General features: G+C 37.3%; 1 protein-coding gene across 1 annotated transcript; it reads left to right on the top strand.

Annotated features, from left to right (window-relative positions):
* Positions 1–85: 85 nt before the first annotated feature.
* On the top strand, positions 86–19,691 carry LOC128549985 (uncharacterized). Its single transcript, XM_053527800.1, has 6 exons — positions 86–244; positions 9,246–9,354; positions 12,910–13,020; positions 13,402–13,529; positions 18,538–18,594; positions 19,509–19,691. Exons 2-6 carry the CDS (start codon positions 9,267–9,269, stop codon positions 19,689–19,691), a joined length of 567 nt encoding a protein of 188 aa, XP_053383775.1. The 5' UTR covers positions 86–244; positions 9,246–9,266.
* Positions 19,692–19,754: the final 63 nt, after the last annotated feature.

Genomic DNA, 19,754 nt, shown 5'->3' with positions numbered 1-19,754 from the left:
AATTCGATTTTTTTTAATCATCTTAAAATGAAATTCTTTACTGGTATAATTTCGACACTTTTTAGACACACTCACTCAACTAAATTTCTAAAGAATGAAACAATATATCCTGCGAAAAACTCGAGCTGTTATATTCGAATGAATCGCAAGGAAAATAGAACGATACAGACGAATTTTGTTTACCATAACACAACTATGAATACTGCTAATTAGAAACAGTCCTTCTAAGGTTCAACCAGTAAAAGTATATAGACTGCTTCCTTATCTTCATGTGTATACTATTTTTTCAAAATATCATACCTCTTTTAACGCAAATTTTAATGATGAAATTTACGGCCGTTTCGGCCCAAATGTTGTTCGACCCATAGGCACTGGTCTAGTGTAAACTGTTTCCAAAAATCTATTTTTCACTCATATGCATTGTTTATATGTTAGTCAAATGAAAAACAAAATCGATGACCAAAGATCTGGTCACAGAACAATATACATTGACAAAGTATTCGATACTGTGACCAGACTTTTAAGTTTTGCTTCATTTGACTATTGTATTAACAATACATTTGTGTAAAAAAAAAGGATTTTTGAGAAAAAAAAATGCACTAAAACAGTGCCCATGGTTTGACTCATAGGCATTTGGCATGTTATTTTGGTAATTAATTATGCTATTAATTAGTCTAAATATGAGACCTTGGGTAGACGGATTTTACATGATTCCGATATTTTACATTGTCTACCTAGAGTGGGATATCGACCAGTCCAAAAAACCAAACTATATTCAACTCTCGAATACAATTATTTGGACTATCTATTAATATAGCAGGGCTTTTTCTGAGGTTTTTGGGGAAAAGGCCCATGGTCAAATTGGGAATTTTTAGCGCGGTGAATTAATTTGTTAAAATTGGGGAAAATGTATCGACAAGTCAAGCAGTTTTTTAACATTTAATTATATAAGTTTAAATCTTTAGTTTCAAGTTTTATTGGTAGACATTTAAATGAAATACAAATTTAAAGTATCCCCTTGTGAAATTTTTAGAATTTATTCTTTTAGGATAATGTTTTCCAAGTTGCTGATACTCGTACAGCAAAAATAAAATACAGCAACTCTTCATTTGCCTGTTTAAAGGTTACAACACACTGTCAGTTGAAGACCTATGGTCAGAATTCAAAGAGGTACTGTCTGAAGGTATGAATCTATTCATTCCAACCAAGAGAATAGGTTCAAGACCCCAACTACCATGGGTTACCCAAAGCATTAAAAGTCAGATTAGAAAACGAAATAAGATGTTCCAAAAGGTCAAAAATAACACTAATCTCAAAGTCAAACAACATTACATAAATTTTAAAAATCTTGTTAGGAAAAATATCAAACAAGCTCATGACAGCTACATAGATTATGTCCTTGAATGTCAAGATGATCAGGATAACCCCCAAACAGGTCAAAACTTTTTTCCCTTGCCAAAAATGCCAAGCAAGATTCCAAAGGCATTTCCCCTCTTCTAAAGAAAGGTCAACTTCATACGGATGACAAAAAGAAGGCCAATATCCTCAGTCATCAATTCCAATCTGTATTCACCCCAATGTCACCTCTCAAATTAGGCCAACTCTGTAAAATGAAAGTGCAGTCTCTACTCTCTATACAAACAGACAAAATATCCCCTAATGCCAAAGGTCACTATCGGCATAAATGATGTTCAGAAACTCCTCTAGTCCCTTAAAATAGACAAAGCATGTGGTCCCGATGGTCTTAAGCTGATCCTTCTTAAAAATCTTAGTGAACAAATCTCGCCACTAGTCACTGTGAGTTAGTGACTCACTAAGCTCTTTCAAAGGTCCCTTGACACGGGCACTATCCCAGCTGACTGGTCCAAGGCCAATGTCACTCCTCTGTTTAAGAAGGGCGACAAAAGCAATCCTGCAAATTACCGGCCTATTTCCCTAACTTGTATTCTTTGTAAGTTACTGGTACACATCATAGCCTCTAATATTACCGAGCATTTCCAGGTTAACAATATCCTCTATGACCTACAGCATGGGTTCAGAGAGAAAAGGTCATGCGAAACTCAGTAACTCAAACTTGTAGAAGATCTATCTCGTAAATTAATTCAAGACCACCAGACTTAATCCTTCTGGACTTCTCTAAAGCATTCGACAAGGTTAACCATCTGAAACTTCGTACAAACTTCATCAACATGGTGTTCAGGGCACCACATTGCAGTGGGTCAAGTCTTTCTTGATTGGCAGGCGCCATCCGTCCTTGTGAATGGTGAAGCATCAGATGAAGTTCCAGTAACGTCCGGAGTCCCACAGGGTCCGTCCTAGGCCCCCTTCTATTCTTACTCTACATAAATGACCTGCCTGAAAATCTGATTTCACAGGTCCATTTATTCGCCGATGATACTGCTGTCTATTTAACTGTTTACAAATAGTCCTGCCCAAGAAAACATTCTCCAGCCAGACTTGAATAGGTTACAGTTATGGGAAAGTAAGTGGGACATGGAGTTTAACCCCTCAAAATGCACAGTTATGAACATAACAAGGTCAAAAAACCCTTTCAAATCAAAGTATACACTCCATGGCCAAGTCTTGGAAACAGTTCCTGATGCAAAGTATCACGGGGTTACTATATCCTCAGATCTTAACTGGAATAAACACATCAATTTAGTCACGTCCAAAGGTACCCGAACACTTAACTTTATTAAGCGTAATATCCCATGCAAAAACCCAAAAGTTCGGGAAGTAGCTTATAAAGCCCTAGTCAGGCCACAGCTGGAATATGCTAGCTGCATCTGGAACCCTTATACCCAACTTAACATCCACCAGATCGAAATGATTCAGCAGGAGAAACAATACTCTTAAGTCTGAATCTAGACAGAGTTATGCCCCTTCTTAACATAGAATATTTTTAATTAAGTTTTATGTAATGACCAATAGCTCTGTTACTTTCAAAGCTTCTGACTATTATGCCCCTTTTACTGGCAAAGCTCTGATTCAGAAAAGTAGAGCATGATGTCTTATGTACAGCTCTTTTTCTAACTTTTAAACTTTCATAACATATTAAATTTGTTAAATCAAAGTCGCAATTAAGGTCTGAAATGGAGATTAACATGCATTAACATTAGTCTACTAAATGATTGGAAAATTTGAAAATTGAAACTGTTCTGAAAACAACTCATAATGTAAATTCCTTACCCCACCAACTTTCGTATGTAAATGCTGATCATTTGGACAGGAAAAACAGAAAACAGACAAGTGACATGCATAAATAAGTATTTACCCTTACCAAAATAATGTAGATTGATGTTATCAAATAAATTAGTATGTTTTTCTTCATCCAGTTTTCAATGAAATAAATCGATTTTTGTAGCATGTAATTTGGCAAACATTTGAAGAAAATGGCGTTACTGCATAAAGGGGAAATAACTTTAATGCAACTAAATATAGGTGTTATGATTTATTATAGACAATGTGTGTGTAGTATGTATTTATTTTGATTAAAATCCATTTGAGAACAATCTGGGACTGGAATTATAAGCATTTGTACACTTTTACGTCTGTAAAAAGTAGCGGACCAAAAAATTTTGGATTGATTTTTTTCAATGGGGCGAGCGCAAGCCAAAAACAAAAAAAAATAATTTTTTTGTGTTTCTGAAAATATACGAGCGGCAAATCCGATGAACAACTTTTTAATTTGGTGTGGCCTAAGTACTCATTTTTTCCAGCCACCATAGTGCTTTGGAATTCCCTTCCAGTACAACTTGTGCAAGCCCCCACCCTGAACCAGTTTAAGCAGGGTGTGACCAAACTTGCACACAATGCTTAACATGATAGACCTGTTTTTAAACTGCTTTTATCTGTAAATCCTTCTTGTTTTTAACACTATCAACTGTATTCATGCTTTCAATACTTTTATTCTCCTGTCCATCCTACTTCTAAATTTCTTGTATAGGCGCGCAGCTGCACATGATACTCGTAAGTGGAGTGATGTAGTATAAAAAGATAGATAGATTGTCATGTTTAAACTTTTGTTTACAGTTTGTCTTCACCACAATTATAACTGAATATCTGTCAACATGTTCAATAAATATTGATGTATTTATGCATTTTAAGAGGTTTGTGCATACAAATCTTACAATTTGTTAGCAAAATCTTGTATTTAATTTTTGCCGAAGTTGCAGGCAGTCATGTTACTAAAAATAGAAATGAGTTGGTTTTTCCAAAATTTTGTTAGCTCACCTGTCACGAAGTGACAAGGTGAGCTATTGTGACCGCTTGATGTCTGTCGTCAGTTGTGCGTCGTCCGTCAACAATTTCTAAAAAAATCTTCTTCTTGAAAACCACTGGGCAGAATTACACAAAACTTCACAGGAATGATCCTTGGGTGGCCCCCTTCAAATTGTTCAAAGAATTGAATTTCATGCAGAACTCTGGTTGCCATGGTAACCGAAAGAAAAACCTTTAAAAATCTTCTTCTCATAAACCAGAAGCCCTAGAGCTTAGATATTTGGTGTGAAACATTGCCTAGTGGACCTCTACCAATTTTGTTCAAATCATGACCCCGGGGTCAAAATTGCCCCTGCCCCAGGGGTCACTTGATTTTACATAGGAAAATCTTAAAAAATCTTCTTCTAAAAAACCAGAAGACCTAGAGCTTAGATATTTGACATGTAGCATTGACTAGTGGACCTCTACTAAATTTGTTCAAATCATAACCCGGGGTTAAAATTGACCCCGCCCCAGGGGTCACTTGATTTTACATAGATTTCAATAGGAAAATCTTCAATTTTTTTAAGAAAATAAACCAGAAGGCCTAGAGCTTAGATATTTGACATGTAGCATTGCCTAGTAGACCTCTACAAAATTTGTTCAAATCATGACCCCCGGGGTCAAAATTGACCCCGCCCCAGGGGTCTCTTGATTTTACATAGGAAAATCTTCAAAGTTTTTCTAAAAATAAACCAGAAGGCCTAGAGCTTAGATATTTAATATGTAGCATTGCCTAATAGACTTCTACAAAATTTGTTTAAATAATGACCACGGGGGTAAAAATTGACCCCCCCCCCCCAGGGGTCACTTGATTTTACATAAGAAAATCTTCAAAAAATTTCTAAAAATAAACTAGAAGGCCTAGATCTTAGATATTTGACATGTAGCATTGCCTAGTAGACTTCTACAAAATTTGTTCAAATTATGACCCCCAGGGTCAAATTGACCCCGCCCCATGGGGTTACTTGATTCTATATAGAAAAATCTTCAAAATTTTCTTAAAATAAACCAGAAGGCCTAGAGCTTAGATATCTGACATGTAGCATTGCCTAGTGAACCTCTACAAAATTTGTTCAAATCTTGACCCCACAGGGTAAAATTGACCCAGCCCCAGGGGAAACTTGATTGTACATAGGGAAATCTTCATAAATTTGCTAAAAATAAACCAGAAGGCCTAGATCTTAGATATTTGATATGTAACATTGCCTTAGTAGTAGACTTCTACAAACTTTGTTCAAATCATGACCCCTGGGGTAAAATTGGTCCGACCCAGGGGTTACTTGATTGTACATCCAAAAAATTTCTAAAAATCATCAGTTTGACATTTGAAACATATAGCTCATATTACTCAGGTGAGCGATCCAGGGTCATGATGACCCTCTTGTCTAAAAATATCTTCTTCTTGAAAACCACCGGGCAGAATTACACCAAACTTCACAGGAATGATCCTTGGGTGGCCCCCTTTCAAAATTGTTCAAAGAATTGAATTCCATGCAGAACTCTGGTTGCCATAGCAACTGAAAGGAAAAACTTTGAAAACCTTCTTGTCCAAAACCACAGGGACTAAGGATTTGATATCTGGTATGTAGCATCATCTAGTGGTCCTCTACCAAGATTATTCAAATTATCCCCCCTAGGGTCTAACACAGCCTTGCCCTTGGGGTCACATGGTTTATACAGACTTATATAGGGAAAATTTTGAAAGTCGTCATGTCCAAAACCACATGGCCTAGGGCTTTGATATTTGGTATGTAGCATCATCTAGTGGTCCTCTACCAAGATTGTTCAAATTATCCTTCTAGGGTCATTTATGGCCCCGCCCAAGGGGTTTCAAGTTTTACATAGACTTATATAGGAAAAAAGTTTAAAAATCTTATTGTCTGAAACCATAAGACCTAGGCCTTTGATATTTTGTATGTAGCATTGCCTTGTGGTCCTCTACCAAGATTATTCAAAGATCTTAAAACTGACTTTCTGCATTGACCCACTGACTTTCTGAATATTTTAGCGTCAGTTTGACATTTGAAACATATACTCATGTTACTCAGGTGAGCGATCCAGGGTCATCATGACCCTCTTGTTTGATTTCCTTGGCAAACAAAACTTACTATGCAAGAATTATCCTTGAATGACAGAAAATAACTGATTTCGGTTGGGAATTTTTTCTTTGGATTGGGAATTTTTTGCCCCAGATTGGGAAAATTGGAGCATATTTGGTATTGGGAATGGGGCAGAATATCGGTGGAAAAAGTCCTGTATAGTGGTGTCCAGTAATATAGCGGGTTCCCTCATATCGCAGTAATCTCTCTTTTGCTGAGCGCCACCGCAGTGACCTACATTCGTAAACCCGAACCACAGGATTTTGTTTACAAACACTTTTTGCAAAATGCCATCGTAAATGATAAGTATTACTTAGTTTTATCGCAGCCATCCAATATCTTAAATTTATACATCTGCTCATCACCCTTTCCCACCTAAAACGCTGTTATTCAAGTTAAACTAAAGGTTAGAGACCACCAATTGTTTTCCCATAGACTTACATTGTAACATTATGGCGTGTACGGCCTTTCATACATCGAAACATGTATATCTAATCATAAGTTTTTCAAGAACTATCTTAGTTCTACCAAAATATCGGACGAAAAACATATGAATAGTGATACTTTATTTAAGTAATTTTCGTGTGAATGAGATGATCCCCTGTTTACATCATTGACATGGCGGGAGAAATTCGTTTGATAAAACTTTTTTTCAATACACATAAAATGTAGCAAATTTTGTCAAAATGTATAATAAAATACTGTAAATGCAGTGAAAAAGTATCAGTTTTGAAAAAATAATCACTTCCTGGGTTTGTTTACATGACTGACCAGTCAGAACGCACAGACGTTACCTTATTCCCAGGTATACAGTTACCTCATTCCCAGTAAGTTCCCTGTACTTTTTTGAATTGGTGGTCTCTGACCTAAACACAGCCCGGACAGTCCAAAAAGTTTGTCTGATGCTTTGCTTTTATGAATGAAATTGTTGAGGTCACATGATGATGCAAGAAGGCATGTCCAATAGCTGTCAAAGTCAAATTCTGCGATACTTGGAACTATGGGATTGTTTAAGTAGGTCAGATATGGCTGACATTTTCCTGTTTTTTTTACACGTTCTCTACCTCAAGCCTTTTTGAGTTATCATCCGAAAGCGAATTGGTCTATGGACCGACCGACATAATGACCGACCAACATTTTTTCAAAACAATATACCACTCCTTGTACCCCTTGCAATATACCCCGCTCTCTGACAGTCGGTTGGTCTCATCTGTTTCAGAACTAGATTCATTTTCACTGATGGTTTCAGAGCTGTTGTTATTTTTGGATATTTCGTGTCTTCAGTTGTTCTTTTGAATTCAGTCGTTTCTGACATACTACAATGAAATAGTTTCTTTTATGACAGCAGTTGCATTTTGCACCAAGGGCTGGACATTTTCTTGCATGTGGATGTTCCTCCGCAGTTTCTACACTTCCGTTTTTCTTTCTAACATGTAGGATTTACTAGTTTTCGTCGCTGGGAACAATGTCTCTTAATTTTGTTTACAGGAAGACTTTCAAGTTTGTCCATTGTGTGTGCTTGCTTTTCCACCATTTCCATACTCCTTGCTAAAATTAATATACATGTATAACTTTCAATTCCTTTTCTTCTTCTAAGCACTTTATTATACGCCCGAAGGGACGTATTATGTTATGACGCTGGTGTCCGTCTGTCCGTTAGCAATTTCGTGTCCGCTCTGTAACTCTTGAACCCCTTGAAGGGTTTCAAGGAAACTTTACACAAATGTTCACCACACCGAGACGATGTGCAGACCGCATGTTTTGGATGTCTCACTTCAAGGTCAAGGTCACACTTAGGAGTCAAAGGTCATATCAGTTTGTTTCGTGTCCGCTCTGTAACTCTTGAACCCCTTGAAGGATTTCAAAGAAACTTGACACAAATGTTCACCACACCAAGACGACGTGCAGAGCGCTTGTTCCGGATGACTTGCTTCAAGGTCAAGGTCACACTTAGGGGTCAAAAGTCATATCAGTTTGTTTCGTGTCTGCTCTGTAACTCTTGAACAGCTGGAAGGATTTCAAAGAAACTTGGCAGAAATGTTCACCACATTGTAATGATGTGCAGAGCGCATGTTCCGGATGACTCGCTTCAAGGTCAAGGTCACACTTAAGGGTCAAAGGTCATATATGACTTTGCTTTGTGTATATTGCTCTGCATTGCAGTGGTCTTGTTTTTATTTGGCAGATCTCTTTTTTGTACTTACAATAATTTTTTTTTTTTTAATTACTTCCCTTTTATGTTACTATAAATAGCTTATTTTGAAACTTTTTTATTATTGGCCGAAGGGAAAAACCGAGACCACTTTTCTGTGGTACAACATTTTTAAGGTGTATTTTTACATACCTATACCTGATAAGGATTTTTTTGTAGACTTTGATTTTTTTTTTTGTGGACTTAGATTTGTTTTTTGAAGTTTTCCTTTTGTTGTTCCAGTCCTTTGGGGCTACAAGAGTCAAGTTCTTAAAATTTTGCTCCAATCCTATGATGTAAGCCTTCGGGCGTATATTGCCCCGCATGGCGGCGCTCTTGTTCTAATATTTTTGATACGCATCCTTGTATTATGTGGCTTTTGATTTCACTATCCTTGTCACTGAATTCACAGTGTTCCGCCTTCTGTCGTAATTTAGTAACGTACTTGTCTATTGTTTTGCCTTTATTTTGTTTTAGATTTCTGAACTCATATTGTTCAAATTCTTTATTCTTGTCCGTCATGAAATAGTCATGAAGCGCAGATGTTGTTTCTGAATAATTGTCGTCTGTATTTCCAAGGTCAGTTCTCTAATTTTGCGACATATTTGTTCCATCTAACACATGCAGACTGTTCATCATCATCATCATCATCATCATCATCATAAAAATTATAATGATAGTATATTTTACAGTGGCCCCTGAGATTTTGATCAATGGGTAGAAGTTGCCGAGAGAGAAGAAAGTTAACTGGTGTGTCTGAAGAAAAGGAGCAAAAAAAGATACGGGATAAGATTTTGAAAGGTAAAGTCACTCTGCTATCAGTATGGGAAACTTCCCTTTAAGGAAATCAAGTGTAGGTATTGCTCTACTACTGGAATGGGAAAGTTGTTTTTTAGCATAAGGTATCATTAAATAAAATACATCATTGTAAACCCAGAAAGAGTTGTCTTAGAAGTTTAGCCACCTTGTTATGTGTGATAGCCACCTTGTTATGTGTATAAACTTTGTCCTGTTTATTTAGAATGTGTGTTTTTTTTCAGCTGTTTTGTTTTCATGCTACATATAATTGAGACAGTGCAATTTGACTAATTTTTAAGGACTCATCTTCAGTGCATCCTGACTAATTTTTTGATGTTATATGTTCAAGGACAAGGTCACAGAGCTTATAAGTCCTGATTACGTCTTTGAGTATTTCAGCACTTATGATTTTCATACTAAACACAAGTGTTACTGTCCCTTACAGAAGAAAAAGGCCTGCCACGTACTCTTGCTGTGTACATACAGCGTATTTGACGCGTACATGATGTGTACTGAAATCAAGGGCTTTAAATAGTATGCAGGATATACACCGCACATACACCGATAGTACGTTTGCAGTACACTTTTGACATGCAAATGAGCTCTGCCGCGTACTACTTGTTGCGTACATACTGTGGACTACATAGTACACAGGATGTACGCTGGAGGAATCTAGTACACGGGAAGTACACCGGAGAAATAGTACAAAGCATGTACGCGGCACATACACTTTTCACATGCATATGAGTCTGCGGTGTACTACCCCTGCGGCGTACATGCTGTGTACTCCTGCTGCATACATGCTGTATACTCCTGTGGCGTACATGCTATGTACTCTGTGGCGAAACTGCTGTGAACAGGTTTTACTGTGCATGTGCAGCCTTTTCTAAATCAAACAAAATTCATAGTGCACAAAAATACCATATTTAGTTTAAAATTAACAGTTTTAAATAGTGACCTAAAATGCACCATAATTCGACTTTGGACATTAAGAGTAACAAACTTGTGCACTTAAAGCATATGGCAAAACTGCGATAAATGCTGAGGAGCATGGGTAAGACACAGCTCACTGCTCAATTTTTCATTATAATTGCATATACAGGTGTTACTTTACATTGCATGCAAGGTGCAGCTCAGAAATCACTTAGATGTAAGCTTCACAAATGAACATTGCAAATAGTTTGGCAAATTTTCATTGTTCAGAATAATCTGAACTATTCTATGCTATTAAGATAAAAGTTACTCGGAAATCAAGTTCTTGCTTCCAAAAAAAAAATGTACAAATCCTTCCTGCATGAAGTGTACTTCAGACTTTTACCTAAAAAAATTCTAAATATAAACACCAAAAGAAAACAAGTCCCTCCCGTGTATATGAAGTGTACTTCAGACTTTAACTTATAAAAAAAACTAAGTATAAATGCCAAAAGAAATTGTACAAGTCCTTCCCGCGTATATGAAGTGTACTGCACAAATTTCAAAGTATCTGCGGTGTACATGCAGTGTACTATTTTCTTGTACAAGTCCCTCCTGCGTACATGCAGTGTATTCCTTAAATTTTCCGAGTCTGTGCTGCGTACTTGAAGTGTACTAGTGACCTCCTGCGTACATGCTGTGTACTCTTCGAAATAGTATGCGGCATGTACGCGGCATGCGGTGTATGTAAAATGTACTCCTCTGGCGTACTACTGTGTTCGCGGCATATACGGGGTGTCCTACATTTCACGGTCAAAAACTGAAGGTCGTGTGAGCGACCTAGAGTCATCATTGCCCTTTTGCTTTCATTTACCTTCTATGAATATGTCAATATGACTAAAGATCTGAGGATGACCCATTCACATTCGTCTTCTGTATATTTTGGATTTCCTGTATTGCTTTTTTTATTTTCGCAAATCTATTTTTATTTGAACCAATCAGACGACTTGTTTCAACAAGCGTTTAGCTGAACCATCAAAATAGCGTCGAATGTCAAAGAGTAAGAAAAACGTGCAGTCAGTCCGGGGCTCGAACCCGGGACCCCTCGCTTACAGGGCAAGTGCCCTACCGACTGAGCTAATCGGTTATCTGGCACTTTACGTGACCAAGTCCTTACCATGACATATGATTTCTCTCAAAACACGAGGGCGTAGTCGCAATGTGGTTGTCGTAAGAATTGTTAATATGAAAAACCCAGACTAAATATAGATTTTTTAAGCTTACAAAATGTTGTAAGTAAGCTTTCTGATTGGCTATTGGAAGGGTCATCAGAACGAGGCTATCAATAGCTTGTCTTCAGATCCTAAGCGTAGCATAATAGGAGATGTACTTTAGTCAGATTATCAATATGTTTAAAGATATATGTATGTTCACAGCTGTGTGCTACATTGGATCAAATATAAGTGTACATGTCATGCATGCCCATTGGTCCATCTGTTTGTGTGTCAATCTGTCATGTCTGCTTCATATCTTCTAACTTTGTATCCACTCCATATTGTCTAAAACAGCTTTAAAAATTTCATTTTCATAAAACTAACATCAGTTGTTTACTTCATCAAGATTACATGCAGAGGACTTGACACAGAGTGACAGGCAATATACCCCCACTTCCCTTGAAAATCTTCCCAGCAAATCTCAACCCCACACGCACCCACCCAGTAAATTTATCTCTCCTTTACAATGCATTTGTCGGTATGTCTGTCTTTGACCCCCAGTGTGACCTTGACCTTTTAGAGTCATGACCTGGGTCTTGCAAGAGACATGCTATCTCATTGAAGCAAACGTTTATGTCAAATAAAAAAAAAATGCTTTTTGCTTCTCATTAACAGTTGGGACAAGATCTCATGGATGTACAAATATGTTATTACATCAGTGCTCGCACACATGCACCCACACACGTCAAACAGCCATTCTAACAACTGTGTCAACTTCAGTGCAATTGGTCTCAACAATAGGTAGTGGGACAATATGTTCAGGGAGTTGGATGTGAATATTTTCTAGAAAATCTGCACCTAGGAGATATATTTCCTAGGAGGGGATTTTCAGGGAGGGCGAAGGGGAGGGGGAATTTATTGTAACATTGGGTCATTAAGTTCAAGGTCAATGTCACATTAAGAAGGGCAGAGTGAACAACCTAGGTCATAGTCCAATGGGAAGCTTATGTTAAAACTAGCACCAGTTATTTACCTCGTCAAGACAACATGCAAAGTGCACAACTCCATCACTAGGACCAAGGTCAAGGTCACACTTGGAGGTGGGATGTTAAATTGCTTTCGTCTAAACTGCTCCAAAGATTTTCATAAAACTAGCATTGATTGTCTACCTCTTCAAGATGATGCACAAAACTCATTACCCAGGTCATTATGTTCAAGGTCAAGGCCACACTTAGAGGTCAAAGATGAAAAAGTTTAAATATTTGTCAGCTCAATATCTTTAAAGTTCAAAGGTCAAAGTCACTCTTCAAGTCAGGGGTCATGATCCTAACATTTACCTTCTCTGTATTAAAGCAGCCTCTTAGTGTATTAATTGTCTATAGTGATAGCTGTAGTCTCTATGAGAATTTTTTGTTTATTTCCATGTTTCCAGTATTCCAAGCTCGGTTGTCATCTCCAGGTCAAGGTGGGGCATTATTTGTTGCTGAACCAAGAAAAACTGATAAACAGAGGCATACAAAGAAGAGCAGGAGTAAACACTGTGGTAAATTATAATACATGTACATTTCTTTAATTTAAAACTGCATTTTTGTTGATTACAGGTGATTTTTTTCTCTTAGGAATTAAACTATGAATTGAAGTTTTTATGCAGAAACAGGTTGGTTAATCAGAAAGCACATCAGGTTAAAATTTGAGGCAATGGAAAACAGAATGAAAATAAAAGAATTACATTACTTACAGGTGTTTGGAATTTCAATCAAAAGAGTTTCATTTATTAAATTTTCAATGCAATTTGTACAGAATGTTACAATTTAATGCCTTGTTTAATCTTTTCAGTGTTGCCGCATTCTCATTTTCATAGAAATAAGCTAGGTAGTTTCTCTGTGATCCCTATAAGAAGTTAGGTAGAAGTTTTTGGTTTCAGTGGTATTAGAGAATACAAGTACAGATGATTCTTCTTGTGGGAGTATGAGTGGGAGGGGAAGAAAAAGGACAAAGTCAGAGTCTTTATCTAGGAGGAAATCCAGAAAGTCAACTAAAAATAAAAAAGAGGTATTACAGTTATGAAGGAACTGAAGTATTATAATCTGTTCTTTGCCTGAACTAAATACAAGTAATTGATATCTTTTCTTATGAAATAAGAGGCAGGCAATGAATTTCAACACATTTATATTGAAAAGAATTGATCCATTTGCTAAAGATACTGCATAATTTTCTGTTCACCCGTTACAAGAAAATATTTATCCTGATGATATTTAATGTGTATGCCTATGTGATCTATGTCAAAACTTGATCTTACCATTATGAGTAATGTTACTCAGGTGAGCGATATAGGGCCATCATGGCCCTCTTGTTTAAGATACAGCTTTGAAATTTGGATGACATGTATAGTTTTGCATGCCAGTCTTTAAACAGACTTTCAGTGACCATCAGTGTGACCTACTGACCTACTTTCTTGTTTTCTAAGCTACAGCAAAAGGATTTGGACCACCTGTAATATTTTTTTACAGGTATCAAAAGTAATCTTGCATAATCTTTACCTTGACCCACTCTTCTAATTTTCTTGTTTTTAAAGCTTTAGCTAAGAAATTTGTTCATGCAAGCAACTCTGCTCAGGTGAGCGATATAGGGCCATCATGGCCCTCTTGTATTTTGTGGATTGATGTAAAAAGGAAATCCATGAAAATAAGTTCCCCCTGAATATTAATGATGTCACAGTAGTCCTTTTATATCTGATATAAGTGCAGCTTATTTTACAACATATTATATTATATTCAGGGCCTTAAGTAATTAAACAGGCTTCTGGAAGTTGAAAACTAGGTTATTAGATTTGCAATAATGTTTGATGGACGGGCAGATGGACGGATGGATGGATTGGTGACTCAAGATTTTCATTTCCTTTCAGTTACTCTAGTTTTTGGTAGAGATACTGAAATGGTTCTTGGCCTACAGGTAGTTTATAGTAAAACCAAGGTTTGTATTGCACATGGGATCAGTGGGGTCAAGCTCATAGTCAGCATAACTTAATTAATCTGGTACTTCTAAAATTCCTCTCTGGGGCAGTGGTCAAAGGCATTGGTCTGATTTATCATTTCTGAATTTAGAAATTTTGGAGTGCAGATGGGTAGTAGTTCTAATCCCATACTGGGTTTTCTGTTTTTCTTTTCAGCTCACCTGAGCACAAAGTGCTCAAGGGTGAGCTTTTGTGGTCAGTGATTGTCCGGCATCCGTCAACACCTCCCAGCCTAAACCACTAGTCCAACTTTGATGAAACTTCACAGAAATGTTCCTTGCATGATCCTCAGTAAAAATTAGTCAAAGAAATGAATTCTATACAGAACTCTGGTTGCCATGGCAACCGAAAGGAAAAACTTTAAAAATCTTCTTGTCCAAAACCACAGTAGCTAGGGCTTTGATATTTGGTATGTGGCATCATCTAATGGTCCTCTATCAAGTTTGTTCAAATTATCCCCTTAGGGTAAAATGCACCCACCCCCCAGGTGGGGTGGTGGGGTGGTCACATGGTTTACATAGATTTATATGGGGAAAAACTTTGAAAATCTTCTTGTCCAAAACCACAGGGCCTAGGGCTTTGATATTTGGTATGTAGCATCATCTAGTGGTCCTCTACCAAGATTGTTCAAATTTTTCCCTAGGGTCAAATATGACCCCGTCCCGGGGGTCACATGGTTTATGTAGACTTATATAGGAAAACAAATCTAAATCCGTCAACACCTCCCAGCCTAAACCACTAGTCCAACTTTGATGAAACTTCACAGGAATGTTCCTTGCATGATCCTCAGTAAAAATTAGTCAAAGAAATGAATTCTATACAGAACTCTGGTTGCCATGGCAACTGAAAGGAAAAACTTTAAAAATCTTCTTGTCCAAAACCACAGTAGCTAGGGCTTTGATATTTGGTATGTGGCATCATCTAATGGTCCTCTATCAAGTTTGTTCAAATTATCCCCTTAGGGTAAAATACACCCAACCCCCAGGTGGGGTGGGTGGGGGGTGGTCACATGGTTTACATAGATTTATATGGGGAAAAACTTTGAAAATCTTCTTGTCCAAAACCACAGGGCCTAGGGCTTTGATATTTGGTATGTAGCATCATCTAGTGGTCCTCTATCAAGATTGTTCAAATTTTTCCCTAGGGTCAAATATGGCCCCGTCCCGGGGGTCACATGGTTTATATAGACTTATATAGGAAAACAAATTTGAATCCGTCAACACCTCCCAGCCTAAACCACTAGTCCAACTTTGATGAAACTTCGCAGGAATGTTCCTTGCATGATCCTCAGTAAAAATTAGTCAAAGAAATGAATTCTATACAGAACTCTGGTTGCCATGGCAACTGAAAGGAAAAACTTTAAAAATCTTCTTGTCCAAAACCACAGTAGCTAGGGCTTTGATATTTGGTATGTGGCATCATCTAATGGTCCTCTATCAAGTTTGTTCAAATTATCCCCTTAGGGTAAAATATGCCCACCCCCAGTGGGGGGTGGTCACATTGTTTACATAGATTTATATAGGGAATAACTTTGAAAATCTTCTTGTCCAAAACCACAGGGCCTAGGGCTTTGATATTTGGTATGTAGCATCATCTAGTGGTCCTCTACCAAGATTGTTCAAATTTTTCCCTAGGGTCAAATATGGCCCCGCCCCGAGGGTCACATGGTTTATATAGACTTATATAGGAAAACAAATTTGAAAACCTTCTTGTCTTAATGTTCAAGGTCTAGGCCTTTGATATTTGGTATGTATCATTGCCTGGTTGATCTCTAACAAGATTGTTCGAATTATGCCCCTGGGGTATAATGAGGCCCCGCCCTAGGGGTCACTTGTTATATGTATAATTCATAAGTTATTTAGGAAAAAAATATTAAAAATTATGAGATAATATTTCCTAAACTGTTTGATTATAATTACCTGATGATCACAAGTGATTAGGGGTCGCTTGACCTTGACCTACTTTCTTATTTTTTAAGATACAGCCTTGAAATTTGGATGACATGTACAGTTTTGCACACCGATCATAAAACTGACTTTTAGTGACCATGAATGTGTCCTACTAACCTACTTTCTTGTGTTTTTTAGCTCACCTGAGCACAAAGTGCTCGGGGTGAGCTATTGTGATCGCTCACCGTCCGGCGTCCGTCCGTCTACACTTTCCTTTAAACAACATCTCCTCATAAACCACTAAGCCAATTTCATCCAAACTTCACAGGAATGTTCCTTGGGTGAAGCTCTACAAAAAGTGTTCAAAGAATTGAATTCCATGAAGAACTCTGGTTGCCATGGCAACCGAAAGGAAAAACTTTAAAAATCTTCTTCTCAAAAACCAGAAGCCCTAGAGCTTAGATATTTGGTGTGAAGCATTGCCTAGTGGACCTCTACCAAGTTTGTTCAAATCATGACCCCAGGGTCAAAATTGACCCCGCCCCAGGGGTCACTTGATTTTACATAGGAAAATCTTAAAAAATCTTCTTCTCAAAAACCAGAAGACCTAGAGCTTAGATATTTCACATGTAGCATTGCCTAATGGACCTCTACTAAAATTGTTCAAATCATGACCCCGGGGTCAAAATTGACCCCGCCCCAGGGGTCACTTGATTTTACATAGGAAAATCTTCAAAAAATTTCTGAAAATAAACCAGAAGACCTATATCTTAGATATTTCACATGTAGCATTGCCTAGTAGACTTCTACAAAATTTGTTCAAATCATGACCCCTGGGATCAAATTGACCCCGCCCCATGGGGTTACTTGATTTTACGTAGGAAAATCTTCAAAAATTTTCTAAAAAATAAACCAGAAGGCCTACAGCTTAGATATTTCACATGTAGCATTGCCTAATGGACCTCTACAAAATTTATTCAAATCATGACCCCTGGGGTCAAAATTGACCCCGCCCCAGGGGTCACTTGATTTTACATAGGAAAATCTTCAAAAAATTTCTGAAAATAAACCAGAAGGCCTATAACTTAGATATTTCACATGAAGCATTGCCTAGTAGACTTCTACAAAATTTGTTCAAATCATGACCCCTGGGGTCTAATTGACCCCGCCCCATGGGGTTACTTGATTGTACATAGAAAAATCTTCAAATTTTCTAAAAATAAACCAGAAGGCCTAGAGCTTAGATATTTCACATGTAGCATTGCCTGATGGACCTCTACAAAATTTGTTCGAATCATGACCCCCAGGGTCAAAATTAACCCCGCCCCAGGGGTCACTTGATTTTACATAGGAAAATTTTCAATTTTTTAAAAAAAAAAAAACCAGAAGGCCTAGAGCTTAGATATTTCACATATAGCATTGCCTAGTGGACCTTTGTTCAAATCATGACCCCCGGGGTCAAAATTGACCCAGCCCCAGGTGTCACTTGATTTTACATAGGAAAATCTTCAAAATTTTTCTAAAAATAAACCAGAAGGCCTAGAGCTTAGATATTTCACATATAGCATTACCTAGTGGAATTTTGTTCAAATCATGACCCCCGGGGTCAAAATTGACCCAGCCTCAGGGGTCACTTGATTTTACATAGGAAAATCTTCAAAATATTTCTAAAAATAAACCAGAAGGCCTATATTTTAGATATTTCACATGTAGCATTGCCTAGTAGACTTCTACAAAATTTGTTCAAAATGTGACCCCCGGGGTAAAATTGGCCCCGCCCCAGGGGTTACTTGATTGTACATCGGAAAGTCTTCCAAAAAAATTCTAAAAATCATCAGTTTGACATTTGAAACATGTAGCTCATATTACTCTGGTGAGCGATCCAGGGTCATCATGACCCTCTTGTTTTAAGATACAGCCTTGAAATTTGGGTGACATGTACAGTTTTGCACACCGATCTTAAAAGTGACTTTCAGTGACCATGACTTTGACCTACTGACCTACTTTCTTAATATTTTAGCATCAGTTTGACATTTGATACAAGTAGCTCATATAACCCAGGTGAGTGATCCAGGGTCATCATGACCCTCTTGTTTGGTTATTGATGCCATACGGTCAAGGTCATGGTTACTTAAATTAATTTTGTCTTACTTTATAGGTAGAAAAAGATACAGCTGTTTCAAAGCATCTCAGAGTTGCACATGGAATAACTGGTGTAAGTAACAGCCTTAGTTTAATTTTAGAATCTATAGATTTAGTTTCTATATTATTGAGTTTGGTAAAGACATTGTTTAACTTTTGTCAAAGCATTTAATGATGGTGATGCATAGTGTTCACTACATACCATTTTATCGGTGTTGGTTGATTGTGGAATTTACCATAACATGACAGGTATTTTCTGATATCACCTAGAGATGGTACCTACCCAAGAAGATCTATGGGGAACGACTCTGAATTGACCAATAAACTAACATAAAAACGTGGTCAGAAGTGAAAAAAAAACTAAATAGGTCCTTTTCCTATAAACTTATCCGGCAGACAAAATATGATCTATACTTGTTTAAAACTCTTTGTATTCAATATACAACTGCTAAAAAATAATAGAATATATAACTAGTTAGCAGTGTGAAATTGGTGTTGGGCTTGGAAAATTTCCTAACTGGTAGCCCGAACGGGCCAGTGGATTCAAATCTGAATTTTGTACACTGGGTCCATAACTCTGGTGCAGATATTTCATAAATAATGTCCCCTTTATGCTTAGAATTTCAGTTTAATTTTGATGTTCTTCATCTTATCTCTGTTGTTACATAATGTATTTGATTCAAACTTAAAATGGTTGTTCCACATCATCACCCACATCATATGACACAAGGTCTATAATGCTGGCACAAATATGTTTTGAGTTATGGCCCCTTTTTACTTAGTATTTCAGGTTCAATTTGTGATGGCACTTTAGCTCTGTCTCAGTTATTACTATATAGATTTGATTCAAATTTAAAATAAATAGTTCTTCCACAGCTCCAGCTTCCTCAGATGTGCCCAATTCTACTATCCAGCATTGAAATATTCGAGCGCACTGTCTCCTGTGACAGCTCATGTTAACTAGTTATATATTTTATTATTTTTTAGCAGCAGCAAGCAGGTATGAAGAATGATGTAAGAAGTAAACCAAAGATGTACTCTCATTCCAGGATAACAGTAAGTATGAAGGTCAGACTGTTTGGTATCTGTGTACCTGTTTATATGGTAATAACTCACTTACACTCTGCATACATACAAGCTTTCTTAACATACCAAGTCTTGTTTTCTTGAATCTTTTTGTGTATTTATGTCTCCCCCCACGGGGGTAGACATATTGTTTTTGCCCTGTCCTTC

The sequence above is a fragment of the Mercenaria mercenaria genome, chromosome 17 (assembly GCF_021730395.1).
Source record: "Mercenaria mercenaria strain notata chromosome 17, MADL_Memer_1, whole genome shotgun sequence".
Classification (NCBI taxonomy): domain Eukaryota; kingdom Metazoa; phylum Mollusca; class Bivalvia; order Venerida; family Veneridae; genus Mercenaria; species Mercenaria mercenaria.
The sequence above is the reverse complement of the archived record's forward strand: the minus strand, read 5'-3'. Positions and strand labels throughout refer to the sequence as shown.

Excerpts from the sequence above, each read along its gene's own strand:
- LOC128549985 (XM_053527800.1), top strand. The coding sequence starts at position 9,267 with ATGGGTAGAAGTTGCCGAGAGAGAAGAAAGTTAACTGGTGTGTCTGAA. Across the intron at positions 13,021-13,401 it reads GAGCAGGAGTAAACACTGTG|TGGTATTAGAGAATACAAGT; the intron begins GTAAATTATAAT and ends TTTTGGTTTCAG. Across the intron at positions 18,595-19,508 it reads TTGCACATGGAATAACTGGT|CAGCAGCAAGCAGGTATGAA; the intron begins GTAAGTAACAGC and ends ATTATTTTTTAG.